The 23,595-nt window shown below is 46.7% G+C and overlaps 2 protein-coding genes across 2 annotated transcripts; both read left to right on the top strand.

Moving 5' to 3' along the window:
• The first annotated feature begins 2,419 nt into the window (after nucleotides 1-2,419).
• Nucleotides 2,420-4,761, top strand: LOC144506268 (tubulin alpha chain-like). Its single transcript, XM_078232137.1, has 4 exons — nucleotides 2,420-2,555; nucleotides 2,677-2,825; nucleotides 3,267-3,947; nucleotides 4,465-4,761. The coding sequence occupies exons 1-4, from the start codon at nucleotides 2,435-2,437 to the stop codon at nucleotides 4,759-4,761; spliced, it is 1,248 nt and encodes a 415-aa protein (XP_078088263.1). The 5' UTR covers nucleotides 2,420-2,434.
• A 5,274-nt stretch (nucleotides 4,762-10,035) lies between these two features.
• Nucleotides 10,036-22,807, top strand: LOC144506267 (tubulin alpha chain-like). The gene is made up of 5 exons (XM_078232136.1): nucleotides 10,036-10,051; nucleotides 20,410-20,632; nucleotides 20,763-20,911; nucleotides 21,338-22,018; nucleotides 22,511-22,807. The coding sequence occupies exons 1-5, from the start codon at nucleotides 10,049-10,051 to the stop codon at nucleotides 22,805-22,807; spliced, it is 1,353 nt and encodes a 450-aa protein (XP_078088262.1). The 5' UTR covers nucleotides 10,036-10,048.
• Nucleotides 22,808-23,595: the final 788 nt, after the last annotated feature.

Below are 23,595 nucleotides of genomic sequence, written 5' to 3' on the forward strand. Positions count from 1 at the left end.
GTCGCCAACAAATTGTTCCGCCATTTGTGCAGACAACCAATCAGTGCTGAGTGTCGCCCAGCCTTCGTTATTCTTTCTCTAAGCAACCATCGTGTTCTGTTCTTTTAGGCCAATTAGAGCATGTTTCAGTTGATCGGAATGCTTTAAAGAGCGCAGTATAAATAGCGTGAGCGTCACCACACGGCACATTCTCAGGTGCTGTGAGAGCAGGAGGAGATCATGGTGAGTGGCTGCAGGGGACATAAGAACATAAGAAATAGGAGCAGGAGTAGGCCATCTGGCCCTTCGAGCCTGCCCCGCCATTCAACAAGATCATGGCTGATCTGAAGCGAATCAGTTCCACTTACCCGCCTGCTCCCCATATCCCCTAATTCCCTTATCGATCAGAAAACTATCTACCCGTGATTTAAACATATTCAACGAGGAAGCCTCCACCACTTCAATGGGCAGAGAATTCCAGAGATTCACTACCCTCTGAGAGAAGAAGTTCCCCCTCAACTCTGTTCTGAACCGGCCCCCCCTTATTTTGAGGCTGTGCCCTCTAGTTCTGGTTTCCCTTCTAAGTGGAAAGAATCTCTCCACCTCTACCCTATCCAGCCCCTTCATTATCTTATATGTCTCTATAAGATCACCCCTCATCCTTCTAAACTCCAACGAGTACAGACCCAATCTGTTTAATCTCTCCTCATAAGCTACACCCCTCATCTCCGGTATCAACCTGGTGAACCTTCTCTGCACTCCCTCCAAGGCCAATATATCCTTTCGCAAATAAGGGGACCAAAACTGCACACAGTACTCCAGTTGCGGCCTCACCAGTGCCTTGTACAGTTGCAGCAAGACCTCCCTGCTTTTATATTCTATCCCCCTCGCGATAAAGGCCAACATTCCATTCGCCTTCTTGATCACCTGCTGCACCTGCAGACTGAGTTTTTGCGATTCGTGCACAAGGACCCCCAGGTCCCTCTGCACAGTCGCACGATGTAATTTTTCTCCATTTAAATAATATTCCAATTTACTATTATTTCTTCCAAAGTGGATAACCTCACATTTGCTAATGTTATATTCCATCTGCCAGATCCTCGCCCACTCGCTCAGCCTATCCAAATCTCTCTGCAGACTTTCCGCGACCTCCACGCAATTCGCTTTCCCACTCACCTTCGTGTCATCAGCAAACTTGAATACCCTACATTCAGTCCCCTCCTCCAGATCATCTATGTAAATGGTAAACAATTGAGGCCCCAGCACCGATCCCTGCGGCACGCCACTGGTCACCAACTGCCAACCAGAAAAGCACCCATTTATCCCAACTCTCTGCTTCCTGTTAGATAGCCAATCCCCAATCCACGCCAACACCTTACCCCTAACTCCGTGTACCCCAATCTTCTGCAGCAACCTTTTGTGAGGCACCTTATCGAACGCCTTCTGGAAATCTAAAAACACCACATCCACCGGTTCCTCTCTGTCAACCGCACTAGTGACATCTTCGTAAATGTCCAGTAGATTCGTCAAACACGACTTTCCCTTCATGAATCCATGCTGTGTCTGCTTGCTCGAACCATTCTTATTCAGGTGCTCTGTTATTTCCTCTTTAATAATGGACTCTAGCATCTTCCCAACTACGGACGTTAAGCTAACTGGCTTGTGGATTTTTACCAAGCCAAAGCAATTCACAGGGTTGGCAAGATATGCAGAATGAGACTCAAGAATTTACTGGGATAGTGGATACATCAGTAGAATGGGAATTCACTGAGAAAGGGAAATCAACTGGGAGAAAGATAAAATCCACAGGAGGATGTTGCCTTCGAACTCGGGTCAACTGACGCTGTGGACAAAGGCACTCAAGCTCTAGAATTATTGTACACAAATATCCTTTATTGTACTCTACCAAGTTAACACAAAACTATCAAACTCCACCACACAACTTTAGTACACAAGGTATCATACTTTGTTAGAGACAACGTATTTATCCTCAGACCTATTTTGTGACATACAAAGTATTCAAGATGTAGTTAAAAACTTCATAAAATATCCAAACTCACGACTTGGACGTGGTGAGGTCAGGTGATCAGACTCCCATCTGATGGGCTTTGCGCTGATGACTCTGAGTTCAAGACTTGGGGTCTTGCATCTTTTTATTTGGTGGTTGGTGCCAAGTTACTGCTCCCAATGTCTCTTTGGCTCTCCTTCTGAAGCATTGCAGAAAGTGTGGGGACCAATCAGGGACCAGGTAAGATTCACAGAGAATGCAGGAATCCATGGTGTATGAATTTGCTGCTAACAACACATCTCGCTCCTTCCAGCTGTACTGACTGATCTTCTTTCTCCTCTTTAGCGTGAGTGTCTTTCACTTCACATTGGCCAGGCCGGTGTACAGCTCGGTAACGCTTGCTGGGAGCTGTATTGTCTGGAGCATGGGATCCAGCCGGATGGGCAGATGCCCAGTGACAAGACCATCGGAGGTGGTGATGACTCTTTCAACACTTTCTTCAGTGAGACAGGGGCCGGTAAACACATCCCGCGAGCAGTGTTTATAGATCTGGAGCCCACTGTCATTGGTAAGAGGAGTGATTTTTGATAGCTCAGCCAGACAGTTCTCTACTAACCTCAGTGAAATATGGCCTGAAGCCATCAAATATTCTATGTTCTTATTGACAAATCCCTCTTCCTTGTCCCCAGATGAGGTCCGCACTGGCACCTACCGACAGCTCTTTCACCCCGAGCAGCTCATCACCGGCAAGGAGGATGCGGCTAATAACTACGCACGGGGCCACTGCTCCATCGGCAAGGAAATTGTGGATCTGGTCTTGGATCGTGTCCGGAAGGTGGTAAGTTATGTAACAGGGACATTGACAAATCCCAGCTACACAAAATGTGCATGTTACCATTTACCACTGCCTCATTTCACCATCACTGTCCCAATACCTTGGTGTAAATGACATCTTATTCATGGCCATGTGCACACATCCTACTCAGTCACTCCTGTATCAATTACTGATTTCACTCCAATATTCCCCTGATCAGTAATATGCACAAAAGGGAGCCGGGACACCGTTCCCCAGGGTTGTACCACACTCTCAGCACCACTACTGCTTTCCACCCTTAGACCCACTCTCCCTCCCCCTGACAGTCAATACTCTCTCACTTCAGACATCTACAGTCCACCTCACCACCTCTTGCTGCCCTATACCAACAGTTATTGACAATTCCTCAATGATGGTTGCAATTTCTTGCTCCATTTTAATCTTTTCTCCTTTATTTACCCACAGGCTGATCAATGCACAGGACTGCAGGGTTTCCTCATCTTCCATAGTTTTGGGGGTGGCACTGGCTCGGGTTTTACTTCCCTCCTCATGGAAAGACTCTCTGTCGATTATGGCAAGAAATCCAAGCTGGAGTTTTCCATTTACCCTGCGCCACAGATTTCCACCGCGGTGGTCGAGCCGTATAATGCTGTGCTGGTCACCCACTGCACCCTGGAGCACTCTGACTGCGCCTTCATGGTGGACAATGAGGCCATTTACGATGTCTGTCGGCGTAACCTTGACATCGAGAGACCAACTTATACCAACCTCAACCGTCTCATTGCGCAGGTAGTGTCGTCCATCACGGCCTCACTCCGGTTCGATGGTGCCCTCAACGTGGACCTGACTGAGTTCCAAACCAATCTGGTCCCCTATCCCCGCATTCACTTCCCTCTGGTGACCTACGCACCCCTTATATCTGCTGAGAAAGCTTATCACGAGCAACTCTCGGTGTCGGAGATCACCAACGCCTGCTTTGAACCAGCCAACCAGATGGTGAAGTGTGACCCCCGCCAGGGCAAGTACATGGCGTGCTGCATGCTGTACCGAGGAGACGTGGTGCCCAAGGATGTCAATGCCTCTATCGCCACCATCAAGACCAAGCGTTCAATCTCATTTGTTGATTGGTGCCCGACTGGGTTCAAGGTTAGTATGGCTTCTGTGATCATTCCATGGGCCTTTGGGGAAATATTGGGTTGTGCCGATCCCTCCTCACGTGTACACAGTGATATCTTTTCCATCCGGGTCAAAAGCTGTCCCTCCATTCTGGAACATAAAGTAACAAACATTACCTCATTCTGATTCAAACAGGAGCCCACACTGAAGCTTTCGGTTGAATTTTCTCAGTTTCAATCCTCAATTGTAGCTGCGGATGTACCACAAGAGCATTCTCTTAAAATAAGAGAACTGCTTCCTGAGAATCAAAGCCACATTGGAAAAGATGTGGTAAAGAATTGACTTAGATCCTGTTGCAGCTTCACTATATCTTCCATCAGAAACTGAAGCTTGAAACCTCAGATAAAACCCCAATAAACAACCAGAGACGGCTTCTTCTACAGTTACAGACACAATACAGTTCCTCAATATAAAGTTTGTGCAATTACATGGCAACCAACCGATCTGAGTATCAATCTCTAACATCTTTTCCCTTCCCTCTCTACAGGTTGGTATCAACTACCAGCCCCCAACTGTGGTACCAGGGGGTGATCTGGCAAAGGTGCAACGGGCTCTCTGTATGCTGAGCAACACCACCGCAATTTCCTTGGCTTGGACCCGGCTGAACCTCAAATTTGATAAGATGTACGCCAAGCGGGCCTTTGTCCACTGGTACGTGGGGGAGGGGCTGGAGGAAGGGGAGTTCCAGGATGCACGGGAGGACATGGCCTCACTTGAGAAGGATTATGAAGAAGTGGGCGTCGATTCATCCTCACTGGACAGAAAGGCAGAGGAAGAAGAATAAGATTTATTGGTATAGATTGTTAAAAAGATTATAATTTTATTTCACGTTGACGTGATAACTTTATTTAAAGAGAATAAATTTATTTTAAATGATTTTGTGTGCGAGTGCCTGTGTCAATTTAAAAGCCACATATGATTAAGACACATGCACTGGAAAGAGATGAAGAAAATCCATGGACCCAAAAGATCAGGTAATCAAACTCATCTGAACCACAAGCGTTAGATATCACAGAACATTTCATAGAATCATAGAATCCCTACAGCGCAAAATAGGCCATTTGAGTCTGCACTGACCGACAGATTATTTTATCCAGGCCCTCTCCCCTGCCCTATCCCCATAACCCACGCATATTTCCCATGGCTAATCCATCTATCCGACACATCCTAGGACACTAAGAGAAATTTAGCATGGCCAATTCACCTAACCTGAACATCTTTGAAGGAAACTGGAGCACCTGAAGGAAACCCTCGTAGATACGGGGAAAGTGTGCAAACTCCACACAGACTGTCACCCAAGGCCAGAATTGAACCCAGATCCCTTGAGCTGTGAGGCGGCTGTGCTAACCACTGTGCCACCATTCTCACACAATAATCATAGTCTTTCTGATTAGTAATGGTTTGGTCGGCAAGAGACTGATTAATATGGGTCTCACAGAGAGGGATCATATAAATGGCGATCTGATAGATTGGAAACTAATTTTTTGGAGAGCAGTTTCAAGGGATTCTGATTAATATTATCGAATAATATGAATTTCTCAGTTCGCTTCAGCTCCCTCAGTTTTGATGTCTACATAGATGCACTTATCTGTTTGAAGTACTACTCTTAGTCCCACTCTTCTTCCTTTCAAACTGGATGTAAAATTCAATCATGTTGTGGTTGCTGCTACCCAGGGGTGGCTTTACTCTGTTAAAGTTTATTTATTAGTGTCACAAGTAGGCTTACATTAACACTGCAATGAAGTTACTGTGAAAATCCCCTAGTCGCCACACACTGGTGCCTGTTCGGGTAGACTGAGGGAGGATTTAGCATGGCCAAAGCACCTAACCAGCATGTCTTTCGGACTGTGGGAAGAAACCGGAGCACCTGAAGGAAGCACACGCAGACACTAGGGAATGTGCAGACTCCACAGTCACAAGTCCAAGTCTGGAGTCGAACACGGGTCCCTGGCGCTGTGAGGCAGCAGTGCTAACCACTGCAGTGCTAACAATTGTGCCACCATGACGCCCATGATACATACCAAATTTGTAACTGTATTGGAACAGCTTGTATAAGGGTATGGTTCGATCGGAGCACAAATCTTCAGTGCTATTGTCAAGGTCCATAGCCTTGCAATAAAAGTGCCTTCAACCATTTCTTGATGTCATAAGGAGTTAATTGAATTGGCTGAAGACTGGCATCTGTGATGCTTGGGACCTCTGGAGAAAGTTGAGATGGATCAACTTGGCATTTTTGGCTGAAGATTGTTGCAAATGTTTCAGCTTTACTGTAGTAAATTAGCCAAATGCTAGTTTCTCGTCACCAACACCCTGTATTGTGCACCAGAAGAAAGAGCCACACCCATGGCTTATAGTCAAGTAGTCTTCAAATCAAGACCTACAACAATGATCCAGTTAAATGGTTACAGGGTTAAAAACCCCTTCTGACTGCTTCCCATTAAGCAAGCCTCTGCTCGCTCAATAAGGCACCTCGCACTCCATGTAGCCCACGGGTAGATATATTGATGATATCCCATGGCCTTCGTAGTCATCATAACATCCATCCCCCCCTTGGGTCCATGTCTCTCCCAGTACCTCCACTGCGAGAAGGTACTTTCTGTTACTTGGCACTCGGACAGAGGTACATTAAAGGCAGAGTTGGGATCGGTAATATACATCGAACAGGTGACCTCTTTCGGAGGGAGCGTCGCAGGGTTACTGAAGCACGTTCCTCCTCAGGTTCTGCTTCAGCCCAGAGGCCCACTTCTTCAGCCTCCATGTTTGAGTCTGCCCTTCATTATCCGGAGGGGACAATTCAAGGTTAGCTTCGAGCTGAGGGTTGGCACTGGCAGTGGCTATCTCCATGGCTGGTGTTCAGGGCAGTTCGGGCAATGACCCCTGATCATGAGATGGTCCAAGTGCTTTTATAGAGTTTTACCCTGAACTTTGACCTTGTAAGACTCTGGTCTTGTTTTCTCGATAACAATCCCAGGGAACCATCTGGGACTATCCCCAGAGTTCCTTACATGGACCAGATGACCCATTGCAAAAGTTATTTCTGTCCCTGCAGAATTAAAATTTCTTTAATTCTGAGTCTGCACTATTTAACATTAATCTGCGCTATTTATATCTAGCCTTCAGTATTTTAATGCTGCTTTATATGATGTAAAGTTCACTGCACTATTTAAAGTGAACCTTTAATGCTAACCCACATTATTTAAAGCTAGTCTGCATTGTTTAAAGATAGACCACTTTATTTAAAATTAATCTGCATTATTTAAAATTAATCCCCATATTTAAAGCAGGCCTGCATTATTTAAATCGAGCCTGCATTATTTATAGCGAAAGTATATTATTTAAATCTAGTCTGTATTATATGAATCTAGTCCACATTGTTTAAAATTAACCCGTATTCTTTAAAGATAGTCCATATTATCTAAAATTAATCCATATCATTTAAATTTAAACCACATTATTTAAAAGTAGTTTGCATTATTTAAAATTAAACTGTGTTATTTAAAATTTATTCACATTATTTAAATTTAAACTACATTATTTAAATATAGCTTGCATTATTTAAACTTAAACTGTATTTAAAATTTATTTACATTATTTAAATTTCAACTGGATTATTGAAAGCAACCTACATTATTTAAATTTAATCCACACAGCTAGCTCACATTTTAAATCTAGCTCATATTATTTAAATCTAGCTCACATTATTCAAAGTTAATCGGCATTATTTAAATTTGATCTGCATCAGTTAAAGTTAACACATATTGTTAAAATCTATCCTGAATTATTTAAAGCTAGCTGGCATTATTTAAATTTAATCTGCATAATTTAAAGCTAAACTACTTTATTTAAAGCTAACCTGCATCAAATAACACCAGCCTGCATTATTTAAAATCAGTCCATATTATTTAAATCTGGCTAACATTATTTAAAATTTATTTACATTATTTAAATCTAGCCAGCATTATTTAAAATTAAATCTAGCCAGCATTATTTAAAATTAATCCATGTTATTTAAAATTCAACCCTATTATTTAAAGTTAATCTGCATTATTTAAAGCAAAGCCACTTTACCTAAAGCAAATCTGCATTAACGCTAGCCAGGATTATTAAACTAAACAAAATTATTCAAAATTAATCCAAATTGTTTAAAATTAATCCAGATTACTTAAAATTAAAATAATCAGCAAATTAAAAATTAGCTTTGACAAAGGGTCATCTGGACTCGAAAGGTCAGCTCTTTTTTCTCCTTACAGATGCTGCCAGACCTGCTGAGATTTTCCAGCATTTTCTCTTTACTTAAAATTAACTTGCATTATTTAAAGCTAGTCTGCGTTATTTAAATCTAGCCAGCATTACTTAAAATGAATTCACATTATCTAGAATTAATCCATGTTCTTTAAACCTAGGCAGCATAATTTAAAATTAATCTGCATTATTTAAAATTAATCTGCATTATTTTAAAGTTAAAACATTGATTTAAAGCAAACCTGCATTAATTAAGACTAGCCTGCATTATTTAAAATTAATCAACATTATTTAAAATTAATATGCATCATTTAAAATTAACTTGCATTCCTTAAAACTAGCCTGTATTAATTATTGCAAGCCAGATTATGCACTACATAACACAAGCCTACATTATATAACTTTAACCTGCACTATGTAACACTAGCCTGTACTGTGTAGCATTAGACTGCAACATGTCACACTAACCTGCACTTTGTAGTACTAACCTGCACTATGTAGTACTAGCCTGCATTATGTAGTATTAGCCTGCACTATGTAGTACTAATCTGCACTGTGTAATGCTAAGTTGCACTATGTATCGCTAGCCTGCACTATGTAACACTGGCCTGCATTTTGTAGCACTAGCCTGCACTATGTAACACTAGCCTGCACAAGGTAACACTGGCCTGCATTTTGTAGCACTAGCCTGCACTATGTAACACTAGTGCATTGTTCCTTGTTGTGGGCCTATCTGCAAGGTATGGACAGTCCGGTACTGGCCTTGGCCTTTTCTCGAAATAGCATGCCTTTTGGCTGTCCCTATATATTAGCCTTGAATGTTGTCTTCTGCAGCACTTGCAATAGTTTGCCATCTGGCATCTGCGACCTTCTGGAATATGCTTCTGGGGAGTGTGCAGGCTGTCCCTGACCTCCCTTGACTGCAATGTGACTCGGGCTTCACTGCTGCCAGGGATATTTTACTGCTACCATTGTTCTCAGTTAATGGATGGACTTAGCATGAGGCCCTTCCCCCATCAGAGAACACAGATCTGACATTTCCTGTGTAGATGCTCAGCTCCTTTCTCTGCAGTCTCCAATGATAGAACCACCTCAATGGTCTTCTTTAGATCCAAATATGTCACACTAGCCTGCACCATGTAGCACTAACCAGCTTCTATGTGATACATCCTACACAAAACTAATCTGTAATATATAAGACAGCCTGCACCTCGAATAGATGGGCTCTGATTTCATGGAAATTTAACTGCTGAAACTCTGATGAATATGTGCAAGATTAATAAGTGTTTGACTGCCATTTAAAATGATGGTGGTTCTTTGGTGTGGCTCTGTTAGTTGGGAGTTTGATTGCTGAGGGTTTGACAAATAAATCCTTGTTGATGGCTGTTATTTTGAGGGGACAGTGACTGAGGAGTGTCGGAATGAAGGGATTTAACTGTTGGGAATGTGATTGCTATGAGTAAGCCTGATGGAATGTGATTGGGGTCTGATAGATGTTGTATTGATTGATGTGGGTCTGACTGATGGATGTTTTATTAATCAAGATTTTATTAAACAACATTTAATCAACAAAGATGAGCTTGTTGCCTAGCGCTCTACCAACAGAATATCGCAAATCAGGTGTTCCACTATTTACGCAAAGAACAATCGACGCTGAGCGTCATCCAGTCTTTGTTATTACTGTGTCTCTAAGCAACCATCGTGTTTTGTTCTCAGAGGCCAATCAGAGCATGGTTCAGTTGATCGGAATGCTCTAAGGCGCGCAGTATAAATAGCGTGAGCGTCAATACACGGCACATTCTCAGGAGCTTTGAGAACAGGAGGAGATCATGGTGAGTGGCTGGAGGGGACTTACACTAGCTGATAGATTCTATCAACTGAAGGCAAACCACAGGGATGGCAAGATACACAGGATGAGAGTGAGAATTTATTGGGATAGTGGATACATCAGGACAATGGAAATTCACTGGGAAAGAGAAATCTACTGGGAGAAAGGGGAAATTCACACGAGGGGAAATGATCTCCAGTGAAAAAGAAAGCATCACTGTGTGGGAAGGGGTAATCTACAAGGAACCAGAACTCAACATCAAGAGTGGAATCCAAATGTGGGAGAGGGAAATGCAAAAGTAGAGAGAAGTCCACAGGCAATGAGAATATGCAGGGAGAATGGCTGCAGGGCGTCCTGAAGGGGGAGGGTGATAAGGCAGAGATCATGGTACATGTTGGTACCAGTGACATAGGTAGAAAGAGGGATGAGGTCTTGCATCAAGAATTCAGGGAGTTAGGCAATAGACTAAGGAGCAGAACCTCTTGGGTTGTAATCTCTGGATTACTCCCAGTGCCACGAGCAAGTGAGTACAGAAATAGGACAACAGCACAGATGAGTGTGTGGCTTAAGGGTTGGTGTGGGAGGGAGGGTTTTAGATTCCTGGACCACTGGGACCATTTTTGGGGAAGGTGGGACCTGTACAAGCGGGACAGTCTACATCTGAACTAGAGCGGGACTAGCAGCCTTGTTGGCAGGTTTGCTAGTGCTGTTGGGAAGAGTTTAAACTAGTTTGGCAGGGGGAGGGGATGATGTGGAGATGCCGGCGTTGGACTGGGGTGAACACAGTAAGAGTTTTAACAACACCAGGTTAAAGTCCAACAGGTTTATTTGGTAGCAAATACCATTAGCTTTCGGAGCGCTGCTCCTTCGTCAGATGGAGTGGAAATGTGCTCTCAAACAGGGCACAGACACTAAATCAAGTTACAGGGGAGGCGACCCAGACTGTTAACAGAACAGGGACACAGTATAACATAGAAAAGCAATCAGGTCAGAGGGAATACAGTGGTAGTAAGTTTCAAGGAAGTAAGACAAGGCTGGAGGGCCTCTACTTTAATGCCAGAAGTATTAAAGGTAAAACAGATGAATTAAGGGCGAGGATTGACATGTGTAATTATGATATAATAGCCATCACAGAGACTTGGTTGAGTGAGGGGCAGGATTGGCAGCTCAACATCCCGGGATATAGAATCTTCATCCAAGAGAGAGGAAGGGGTAAAAGTGGAGGAGGCATTGCACTAATAGTTAAGGAGGCAGTTACTGCAGTAAGGAGAGATGATGGGTGGATTTTTACCACCGTGTTGTGCCTGTTTTCACACGTACAAAAGTGGCAAAGTGGGGCGTGAGGCGATTAGTGTGATTTGCACCCGTTTTGGTGCCAGTTCCCACTTTACGAAGGGAAAAAAATCAATGCAAGCAGGAGCCCCCTCCAAAACAGGCACGACATCAATTTAAATATTTTTGCATTCATCTCAATGCAATTAGCGAGCTGCACGCCCCTATTTAGCAGCATGCCTGCCTTTACCGCCTCGTTCGCCCCGGCCGGATCAGTCTGGAAAACACCTCCTCTTTAAAAATTGGCCTCTGGCGCTCATTCAATGAGGGTTAGTGAGGAGGTAAGTGTCTGCATTCTGACAGCTCCGTGCTGCTCACAGGGGGTTGCTTTGTGGCGGCCATGTTGCATTTCGGGTCGGGAGAGATCTGCAAGTGTGTTGGGGGGGTTGGGGGGCTGATCACGGTGTCCAATTTTCAGCATGTACCCAGGACTCAGCACTGACCTCGGGTCCTAGGGATGCTGCCAGGTCCTAGTGCACGCAGCACTGTTGCAGATGGAGGATGTGCTGGAAAACATTTGAAGTGGCAGTTCTGCAGCCTCAGGACATTTCAAGCAGCACTGTTTGTGCTCACCACTGCATGAGTTCCAGGTGTGTGTTACTGGGGGGAGGATGGGGTGTCTGTGTTGCTGGGGGGGAGGGGGGGGCGGGGAACTGTGGGGGGGGGGGCACTATGGGCAGTGCCTGGGCTCGGGGCAAGCAGAGTTACTTAACCTCTCCATTTGTCTCTCCCTCTCCAAATTTCGCCCCCCTCTTCAGATTGATGAGATGGCTTTTGCGATACAACCGATTGATCTTGCTGTTCTTTTGGTTGCTGCTGGAGCTGAGGAGGAGGAGCAGGAGGATGAATTGTGGGCACAGGAGACCCAGGCCTTACTATTCGCAGGAGTAGAGGGAGACGGCCACTGCAGGCAGGAGGGGGAGGGGGGGCGGGGGGAGTGGGGGTGCACAGGAAAAGGAGGGACCGGAGGCACCAGCAGTTCCGCATGCGAGTGTCCTTCGAACAACTGTCGGACGTCACGTGCCGCTGACGGTTCCGGCTCCAAAAGGAGACAGTGCCAACACCTGTGCAATTTGTTGCAGGACCTGGCACCTCAGGGCGGGGGGAGGGGGCACCCACTAGCGGTGGCTGTGAAACTGACGGCCACTTTAACTTTTATGCCACTGGGTCCTTCCAGACTCCCAGTGGTGATTGATGCGGCATTTCACAGTCAGCCATCCACAAGGAGGTCGTGGATACCCTGTATGTCCAGGCTGGCCAGCATCTCAATTATGACATGTGACCAGGACTGGCAGGAAGCCTGGGCTGGCCAGCATCTCAATTTTGATATGTACCAGGACCAGCAGGAAGCGCAGGATTCACGGTCATCGTGGGGATGCCTAATTTGCAGGGGGCTACAGACTGCACCCACGTTGCCCTCAAGGCCCGGTTCAAAACACAATGATTTATGAATTGAAAGGACTTCCATTCTCTAAATGTGCAATTGGTTTGTGACCATCAGATGAATATCATGCAGGTCTGCACCAGACACCCCGCCAATGTGCATGACAGCTTCATATTGAGGGGCTCAGATATCCCAGAGGTCTTTGAGGAGGAACCCACGGTGCAGGGATGGCTCATGGGGGACATGGGGTACCCGCTTTGGATTTGGCTGATAACCCCTGTGCAGAGGCCTGAGACTGACGTGGAGACCCGGTATAACCCACATTGCCACCCACTCTATAGTAGAGAGATGCAAAGGGCTCCGCAAAAAGTGGTTCAGGTGCCTGGAGCACTCTGGTGGGGCCCTACAATATAGCCCCCTGATTTCCTCCTGCACTCTGGTGGTGCGCTGTGCCCTTCACAACTTGGCGCAGCAGCGAGGAGACCTTTTGGTGAAGGAGAATGTGGAGAATGTGGAGAATGTGGAGGCCGCCCAGCAGGAGGAGGAGGAGGAAGAGGAACACCACCCAGGTGCTGAAGGGCTGGCAGCAAGAATCAGACATGCGAGGGCAGCGAGACAGGCCCTGATCACCAGACGCTTTTGCTCACTAGGGGCCTGTGTTGCTTCACTTGGGTTCCATTCCACCCCCACCCCCCCAAAGTCCTACTATCTCCTGAAACATTGTAACACTAGAGTGGTGGGCCTGGGTACGCTGTGTTAGCAAGTTTCTTTGGCAAGCAAGAGGGTGATGACAACTCGCGAAGCACCATTACGATGATGCCCTAGTGCAAACCTGATTCCAACCTGAGCTCCGCAGGCACATTGGACCTGGGCCCACGTCTGTGTAGTGGGACTATGTAGTGTAAACCCCCATAGAGGGCGAACATCAGGTTAAGAGCATTCCTTTCAGAGGCAAATCTGAAACTAATTAGTCACAGGTGTGTGGTGAAAAAACATTTATTGTTGACAAAAGTGTCTAATTGATAAGTGCCAACATAAAAACATGTCAACAGGAAACATTAAAGTGCTTAAATATCTATCTAACTAGTGCTTTCCTTCACCCATGCCATCCTAGTGCTGCTACAACTTCTTAAACTTACGTGGCCTACCACTACATCTTGGTGTCTCCCCAGAATGTACATCGGAGGGGGAGGGGGTCAGCTGCCTACTGCACCCCGTGGCCAGTGAGTTCCAGAAGCTATGGTGTTACCTGGCCCTGCCAGTCCTGGAGGACCACCTGTGTTCTAGCCATGATGGTCGAGCCCTCTGTGATGGCCACCTGAGTCGGGGGCCACCTGTCAATGGCAGCAGCAAGTGCCGTCTGAGACTGGGCCATGCTCTGCAACCCCTCAGCTATGACTCTCTGTGACTGGGCCATGTTCTCAAGGGCTGCTGCCATAGCCCACTGTGTCTCTGCACTGTCTCACTTGGTCTCCTACAAGCTCTCAAGCCTCTCAGCCATGGGCCGCAGAATCCTTGAGAAACCTGTTGAGGCCCTCAGCTGTGGCCCGCTGTGACTCAGCCACGGCCCTCTGGGACTCCGCTGTGACCCGGCCATTGCTTGAACCCTGCCACTCATGGTGAGGATTCCCTGCCCCAGGCTTTCCACCATGGATGCCACCCTTGCAGTTTTGGTCTGACAAGACAGGCAATAGCTGGTCCATCTGAAAGCTTTGGGATTCGGCCTCGCAGTCGATCCAGTGTGGCCGTCAGCCCCTCCTGCATTCCCTGGCTCTGTTACTGCATCTCCAGCAGCTGAGGGAGATGTGATGTCAGAGGCCTAGCATGTAGCCTGAGATGAGCTGAGTCCTCGCCTCTGGCAGGCCCCCGCCTGCCAGAGGTCTCCTCCACCCAATGTACATCAGCAGATGTGTCGTGCTCACCAGAGAGTGACCCAGATGCCTCACCACTAACTGGACCCATCGATGTGACAGTCACTGGGATGGTGAGTTGTGAGGTGGAAGCTGATGCCAGAAAGGTGCCGCCCTCAGAGGTCCCTTCACTCATGTCCTCTGAGGAGTCGTCAGAGCTGTCAAGGACTGGATGGGCGGGGGAAACAGTGGGGGTCGCGATGCTGGATGGCCCCGGAGCATCCAGGTCCCTTCCTGCAACACAGGACACAAGGTTAAGTGCAAGGAAGGGAGAGGAATCTGGGATGCAAGAAAGTTACTTGACATTTCTCCATTGAACATAGAACAAAGAAAATTACAGTACAAGAACAGGCCCTTCGGCTCTCCAAGCCTGCACCGACAATGCTGCCCATCTGAATTAAAACCCCTTATCCTTCCAGGGACCATATCCCTCTATTCCCTTCCCATTCATGTATTTGTCAAGACGCCTCTTAAAAGTCACTATTGTATCTGATTCCACTACCTCCCCCGACAGCGAGCTCCAGGCACCCACTACCCTCTGTGTAAAAAAAAACTTGCCTCGTACATCTCCTTTAAACCTTAGTCCTCGCACCTTAAACCTATGCCTCCTAGTAATTTGAGTGAAGGATTGACAGGTGCTCACTTTTCGACTCCAGCCCGACCATGCTGTCGCTGATGGCTCGGATGTCCTCCTCTCCTGACATCTCCAGCGCCCGCTCCTCAAAGGGGGGTGAGGACTCGGAGGCCAGGCTCACCACCCCATGTCTTTGCCCTCTCCTGATGTGGAGATGCCGGCGTTGGACTGGGGTGAACACAGTAAGAGTTTTAACAACACCAAGTTAAAGTCCAACAGGTTTATTTGGTAGCAAATACCATTAGCTTTCGGAGCGCTGCTCCTTCGTCAGATGGAGTGGAAATGTACTCTCAAACAGGGCATACAAAGACACAAAATCAAGTTACAGAATACTGAGTAGAATGCAAATCCCTCCAGCCAACCAGATCTTAAAGATACAGACAATGTGGGTGGAGGGAGCATTAAGCACAGGTTAAAGAGATGTGTATTGTCTCCAGACAGGACAGCCCGCAAGTCCAGGAGGCAAGCTGTGGGGGTTACTGATAATGTGACATAAATCCAACATCCCGGTTTAGGCCGTCCTCATGTGTGCGGAACTTGGCTATCAGTTTCTGCTCAGCGACTCTGCGCTGTCATGTGTCGTGACGGCTTGCGGGCTTGCGGGCTGTCCGGGTTAAGTTGATTAGCCATGCTAAATTGACCGCAGTGTCAGCGGGATTAGCAGGCTAAATGAGGGGTTACGTGGATAGGGCCTGGGTGGGATTGTGGTCGGTAAAGACTCAATGAGCCGAATGGCCTGCTTCTGTACTGTAGGGATTTTATGACTCCTGCAAAGTATCGGGGGTACTCAGAGGGCAAGCGTTGTGATACTCTTGGGGTGGGGGGTGAGGTCGGAGATGCTTAAGGGTCAGGGACTGGAAGCATGCTGGGTGCTGAGGGTGGGGGGATCTGGGGGTGATTTGGGGGAAGATGCTAGATGCGGTTACACACTCACCCTTGCTGCACGGATTTTTTGGCACTGCTTCCCTGTTCTCTTGGCCAATGCCATAGCACTAATAAAGGCGGCCACTGCCTCCCAGGCCGCTTTCCCATCACTTCCCCTTGGACGGCGACCTGCTGGGGGGAAGAGGGGGCCCCGCTTTGCCTCCACAGCGTCCAGCAACCTGGTCAGGTCCAATTCCAGAATTCTGGGGACTGCCTTCTTAGATGACATTTTTTCCTGCACTGCCTGCCTGTCCATCCTTTTTATGGAGCTGCCCCTTGTTAGGGCAGCTGCAGGCAGTCTGGGAGAGCATCCCAGCATGTTAAAGGCAGTTTGCTCGTTACCACTGAGGGGAAGGCAAGTGAGCTCTTGCAGGTGTGCTGATGGGGGGGTAGGGGATCTGTGCCTCTATGATCATTCAGGGCAGGGGAGAGAGAGAGGTGTTAAACTGCCATTGGAGCCAGGGGGAGGCACGGTAGCACAGTGGTTAGCACTGCTGCTTCACAGCTCCAGGGACCTGGGTTCGATTCCCGGCTTGGGTCACTGTCTGTGTGGAGTTTGCACATTCTCCTCGTGTCTGCGTGGGTTTCTTCCGGGTGCTCCGATTTCCTCCCACAGTCCAAAGATGTGCGGGTTAGGTTGATTGGCCATGCTAAAAATTGCCCTTTAGTGAACTGAGATGCGTAGGTTAGAGGGATTAGTGGGTAAAATATGTAGGGATATGGGGGTAGGGCCTGGGTAGGATTGTGGTCGGTGCAGACTCGATGGGCCGAATGGCCTCTTTCTGTACTGTAGGGATTCTATGATTGTCATGGATGGATCAAAAGAATTACAGGGAGATGGGGGCCATGTGCAGGTAGGTCCGGGATGGGGGAAGGGTGGTGCTGCCACTCTGCCTGCGATCGGCGGGGAAAGGGGCAATACGATCGGTCCGGGCGGCGGGGCCATGATCGGTCTGGGTGATGGTGATGGGAGATAAGGGGGTCACTAATGTTGGGGGGGGGAGGGGGTCCAATATCCGTGGGGGGCGTTATCCGGCCTAGGAGGGATCTAGCAGGGGAGTTGCTTTATTTTCTTTTTGCTGCACATGCGCAGTTGGAGGCTCCGATCAGAGCTGCAGGTTTTTGGGCAGGTTAAGCCCCACCCACAGGCTTCTGCAGCGAGCAAGGGACTCGCTCGAAATTTTGCAGCCAGTGTGTGTATGGGGGGAGGCCGGAAAACGCGCCCAAAAAACCGGATCTGGAACTCTCCCAGTTCTACACCTGCCCGGCACTCAGACAGAAAGTGGTAAAATACTGCCCAATACCTTGGAGAAGGCATCAAATGAAGCTTTGTAGGTAGAGCCTAGGAATAGAAAAGGGATAGCTACGTTGCTAGGTGTTTATTATAGATCCCCAGATAGTCAGTGGGAAAATGAAGAGTAAATATGTGTGCAATTCGCGGACGGGTGTAAAAATAATAAGAGGGTAATTATATGAGGTGATTTCAACTTTCCCAACATTAATTGGGATAGCCATCATGTTAAGGGCTTAGATGGAGTAGAGTTCTTAAAATGTATACAGAAAAACTTCTTAGGTCAATAGGTAGAGTATCCAACACGAGATGGCACAGTGCTTGATCTAATTTTGGGGAATGAAGCCGAGCAGGTTGGTTGATATGTTAGTGGGGGAGGATTTTGGTGGGAGCGACCACAACATCGTTCAATTCAAATTTATTATGGACAAAGATATAGACAAGTTTCAGAAAAAGATTTTGGACTAGGGGAGAGTAGATTTTAACAAAATAAGGCAGGATCTGGCGAAGGTAGACTGGAACGGGTTACTTGTAGGGAAATCTACAGAAGAGCAGTGGGGGACATTCAAAGATGAAATGGGGAAGGTACGGGCCCAGCATGTTCCTGCTACAGTAATAAGAAGACGTAAAAAACCCAGAGAACAATGGATGACCAGAGAAAATCAGGATACAATGAGAACGAAAAGAGAGGCTTTAACAAGTAAAAGGGGAGTAAGTCTGTGGAGGCATTAGTGGAGTACAGAAAATGCAGGGTGGAGCTTAAGAAATCAATTGGAGAGCAAAGAGGGGATATGAGGAAGCTCTGGATGGTAAAAGTCGGGAAAATCCTAAGATATTCTATAAGTATATCAATGGGAAAAGGATAACCAGAGAAAGAGTGGGGCTCATTAGGGACCAAGGGGGCAATCTGTGGGTGGAGGCAGAGAACATTGGTAGGGCGTTAAATGAATATCTCACATCTGTCTTCACCCATGAGAATGAGGAGGTAGTTATGAAACTCGGGGAGAGAGACTGTGAGGTTCTAGAGCATATTGTCATAGGGAATGACAAGGTATTAGAGGTATTGGTGGGCTTAAAAACCAGGTCTGGATGATTTGTATCCCAGGCTGTTGTGGGAGACGAGGGAGGAAATTGCAGGGGTTCTGATCCAAATTTTAATTCCTCTCTGGCCACCGGGGAGGTGCCAGAGGACTGGAGAACAGCTAATGTGGTCCCACTATTTAAGAAAGTTGGAGAGACAAGCCAGTGAGTCTCACATCTGTGGTTGGGAAGCTACTGGAGGAGATTCTGAAGGAGAGAATCTATCTCCATTTGGAGAGGCAAGGTTCGATCAGGGATGGTCAGCATGGTTTTGTCAGAGGGAGGTCATGCCAAACAAATTTGATTGAATCTTTTGAGCATGTAACCAAGTGTGTGAATGAGGGTAGCACGGTTGATGTAGTTCACATAGATTTCAGCAAAGTCCCACATGGAAGACTTATTAAGAAGACAAATGCACATATGATATAGGGTGATCTGATAAGGTAGATTTGTAGCTGGCTTAATGGTCGGAGACAGATGGCTGTTTCAGTTACTAGAGGCCAGTGACCAGTGGCGTACCGTGTTCGGCCCCCTGTTGTTCGTCATTTATATAAATGACATAGATAACAATGTGGGTGGTAGGATCAGTAAGTTTGCCGATGACACAAAGATTGGCCAGGTGGTCAACAGTGAGGTTGAGGGTCTTGGGTTAGGAAGATATAAACGAGGTGGTCAAAGGAGCGCACAAGTGGCAGATGGAATTTAACCTTGAAAAGTGTGAGGTGATACACTTTGGAAGAAGTAAACTGACAAGGAAGTACACTATAAAAGGTCTGACACTGGGAAGTTCTGAAGAACAAAGGGACCTTGGCGTGTTTGTCCATAGATCTCTGAAGGCAGAAAGGCAGGTTAATAGTGTGGTGAAAAGGCATATGGCACACTTGCCTTTATCAATCATGACATAAATTACAAAAACAGAGGTCATGATGGAGCTGTATAGAACTTTGGTGAGGCCACAGCTGGAGTATAGTATGCAGTTCTGGTTGCCATATTATAGGAAGGATGTGATCGCATTGGAAGGGGTACAGAGGAAATACAACAGGATGTTGCCTGGGATGGAACATTTAAGTTATAAAGAGAGGTTGGATAGGCTTGGGTTGTTTTCTCTGGAGCAGAGAAGATTGAGGGGTGACCTGATTGAGATGTTCAAGATTATGAGGGGCATGGACAGGGTGGATAGGGAGCAGCTGTTCCCCTTTGTTGAAGTGTCAGTGATGAGCGGACACAAGTAAAAAGTAAGGGGTTGGAGGGTTGGGGGGATTTGAGGAAAAATGTTTTTTCCCCCAGGGTTTGGTGATGGTCTGGAATGCACTGCCTGGGAGGGCGTGGAGGCGAGATGCCTCACATCCTTTAAAAAGTACCTGGATGAGTATTTGGCACACCATAACATCGGCCAAGTGCAGGCAAGGATTAGGTGCGCAGGTCAGGACCTTTCATACGTCAGTGCAGACTCAGTGGGCCAAAGGGCCTCTTCTGCACTGTAGTATTCTGTGATTCTGTGATAGGTGAGATCCATACAGAAAACAAGGCTCCGCAGTGAATGGATATGCATGAGGAAAAGGTATCCACAGACAAGGGATCTCTCCACAGAGGAGAGACCAGGACAATCTGTGGAGCTGATTGAGTGATGGATAATGGACCAAGGCATTGATGAGGGGGTTATGAAGCCCTGTAGAAAGTGTGGGGACCAATCAGGGACCAGGTAGGATTTACAGAGAATGCAGGAATCCATGGTGAATGAATTTGCTGCGTCCTGCATATTTCTTTCCTTCCAGCGATACTGATTGATCTTCTTTCTCCTCTTTAGCGTGAGTGTCTTTCAATCCATATTGGCCAGGCAGGTGTACAGCTCGGTAACGCTTGCTGGGAGCTGTATTGTCTGGAGCATGGGATCCAGCCGGATGGGCAGATGCCCAGTGACAAGACCATCGGAGGTGGTGATGACTCTTTCAACACCTTCTTCAGTGAGACAGGAGCGGGTAAACACATCCCGCGAGCTGTGTTTATAGATCTGGAGCCCACTGTGATTGGTAAGAGTGATGTTTGGTAGTTCAGTCAGACAGTTTTGTTTTGAAACTCATTGAAATATGGCCTGAAGGCATCAAAAGTTCTGAAATGTTCTATGTTTTTGTTGTCAAATCTCTGTTCCCTGTCCCCCAGATGAGGTCCGCACCGGTACCTACCGACAGCTCTTTCACCCCGAGCAGCTCATCACTGGCAAGGAGGATGCGGCTAATAACTACGCACGGGGCCACTGCTCCATCGGAAAGGAAATTGTGGATCTGGTCTTGGATCGCATACGGAAGGTGGTAAGTTGTACAACGGGGACATTGACAAATCCCAGCTACACAAAATGTCCATATTACCATTTACCACTGCCTCATTTCACCATCACTGTCCCAATGCTTTGGTGTAATTGAAATCTTATTCATGGCCATGAGCACACATCCTACTCAGTCACTCCTGCGTCACTTACTGATTTCACTCCAATATTCCCCTGACCAGTAACCTGCACAAAGGGAGCTGGGACACCGTTCCCAAGGCTGCACCACACTCTCAGCATCACTACTGCTTTCCACCCTTAGACCCACTCTCCCTTCTACTCTCTCACTCCAGACATCAACCGTCCACCTCACCATTTCTTGCTGCCCTATACCAATGGTTATTGACAATTCCTCAATGATGGTTGCAATTTCTTGCTCCATTTTAATCTTTTCTCCTTTATTTACCCACAGGCTGATCAATGCACAGGACTGCAGGGTTTCCTCATCTTCCATAGTTTTGGGGGTGGCACTGGCTCGGGCTTTACTTCCCTCCTCATGGAAAGACTCTCCGTCGATTATGGCAAGAAATCCAAGCTGGAGTTTTCCATTTACCCTGCGCCACAGATTTCCACCGCGGTGGTCGAGCCGTATAATGCTGTGCTGGTCACCCACTGCACCCTGGAGCACTCTGACTGCGCCTTCATGGTGGACAATGAGGCCATTTACGATATCTGTCGGCGTAACCTTGACATTGAGAGACCAACTTACACCAACCTCAACCGTCTCATTGCACAAGTAGTGTCGTCCATCACGGCCTCACTCCGGTTCGATGGTGCCCTCAACGTGGACCTGACTGAGTTCCAGACCAACCTGGTTCCCTATCCCCGGATCCACTTTCCATTGTTAACCTACGCACCTCTTATATCTGCTGAGAAGGCTTATCACGAGCAACTCTCAGTGTCGGAGATCACCAACGCCTGCTTTGAACCAGCCAACCAGATGGTGAAGTGTGACCCCCGCCAGGGCAAGTACATGGCGTGCTGCATGCTGTACCGAGGAGACGTGGTGCCCAAAGATGTCAATGCCTCCATCGCCACCATCAAGACCAAGCGCTCAATCTCATTTGTTGATTGGTGTCCAACTGGGTTCAAGGTTAGTGAGGCTTCTGTACTCACTATGGGGCTTTGGGGAAGTATTGTGCCAATTTCTCCTTACATGTATACAGAACAACTTTTCCATCTGTTCCTCCATTGTGGAACATGAAGTAACAACACTCCGTAATTTGAGTTCAAACAGAGCCCCCACTGAGGCTTTCAGTTGAATTCCCTCATTTTCAATCCTCATTTATAGCTGAGAATGTACAATGAGAATGTTACCTTAAAATAAGAAAATGGCTTCCTGAGAATCAAAGCCGCATTGGAAAAGCTGTGATAAAGAATTGAATTAGCTCCTGGATGCAGCCTCACTATATCCTCCAAAAAACTGCAGCCCTGAAACCTAAGATAAAAGCCCAGTGAACAACCAGACGTGGCTCTTTGTACAGATAGAGACAGCAATGTTTCTCAGTTTAAAGTTTATGCCAATTAACATGGCAACAGCCAGATTTGATTTTGAGTCTCTAACATCTTCTCTCTCCCTCCACAGGTTGGTATCAACTACCAGCCCCCGACGGTGGTACCAGGGGGGGATCTGGCAAAGGTGCAACGGGCGCTCTGTATGCTGAGCAACACCACTGCAATTTCCTTGGCTTGGACCCGCATGAACCTCAAATTTGATAAGATGTACGCCAAGCGGGCCTTTGTCCACTGGTACGTGGGGGAGGGGCTGGAGGAAGGGGAGTTCCAGGATGCACGGGAGGACATGGCCTCACTTGAGAAGGATTACGAAGAAGTGGGCGTCGATTCATCCTCACTGGACAGAAAGGCAGAGGAGGAAGAATAAGATTTATAAATATAGATTGTTTAAAATATTATAATTCTATTTCACATTGATATATTTATTTAAGAAAATAAATTTAATTTTAAATGGGTTTGTGTGTGTCAATTTAAAAGTCACAAGGTATTAAAAGGAGGAAGCTTGAATAAGATGCATGGACCCAAAAAGTGGGTTAATCAAATTCGAATAATCATGGTTTCTGATAATGGTTTGATAGGTGGAAGACTGCTTATGATGGATCTCACAGAGAGGGATCTTTCAATGGGGGTCTGATTGATTGGAGACAAGAGATAGAGGAAAACCAGAGAGTTACCCACTAGTTGGACAAAGTCCTTCACGATATAATGCGAGCTAAAGTTCAGACTTATGGAATTGGAGAACATGGGCTTAATCAAGAAGGATTATAAAGAAGTGGCAGTCGATTCCTTGTCTGTGGACAGAAAGGTTGAGGAAGAGCAATAGCAGTGCCATATTTGGAATGCTGCACAGCTCAGAAAGGGACCATGTTTCAGTGAGGCGTCACCAGTTAAAGCACAGTTAAAGCACGACTGCAGAATGTAACACCATCCAGTTCTTTTCAATCTGGCCTGCACAGTTTAAATCTGGCCTGCATAGTTTAAAACTGGCCTGTACCATTCAAATCTAGCCTGTTTCGTTTAAAGCTGGCATGCCGTATTTAAAATTAGCCTAAACAATTTAAATAACACTGCACTATTTAATCCAAGCACATGCTATTTATGCTAGCCTGGATTATAAAAGCTAGTATATGTTATTTAATACTACCCTGCATCATT

The sequence above is a fragment of the Mustelus asterias genome, chromosome 17 (assembly GCF_964213995.1).
Source record: "Mustelus asterias chromosome 17, sMusAst1.hap1.1, whole genome shotgun sequence".
Taxonomy (NCBI): domain Eukaryota; kingdom Metazoa; phylum Chordata; class Chondrichthyes; order Carcharhiniformes; family Triakidae; genus Mustelus; species Mustelus asterias.

What these genes read in the sequence shown, in the direction of transcription:
- LOC144506268 (XM_078232137.1), top strand. Translation starts at nt 2,435, where the DNA reads ATGCCCAGTGACAAGACCATCGGAGGTGGTGATGACTCTTTCAACACT. An exon ending in TCTGGAGCCCACTGTCATTG is followed by an intron (nt 2,556 to 2,676) that starts GTAAGAGGAGTG and finishes CCTTGTCCCCAG; the next exon opens with ATGAGGTCCGCACTGGCACC. An exon ending in TGGATCGTGTCCGGAAGGTG is followed by an intron (nt 2,826 to 3,266) that starts GTAAGTTATGTA and finishes ATTTACCCACAG; the next exon opens with GCTGATCAATGCACAGGACT.
- LOC144506267 (XM_078232136.1), top strand. An exon ending in TCTGGAGCCCACTGTGATTG is followed by an intron (nt 20,633 to 20,762) that starts GTAAGAGTGATG and finishes CCTGTCCCCCAG; the next exon opens with ATGAGGTCCGCACCGGTACC. An exon ending in TGGATCGCATACGGAAGGTG is followed by an intron (nt 20,912 to 21,337) that starts GTAAGTTGTACA and finishes ATTTACCCACAG; the next exon opens with GCTGATCAATGCACAGGACT.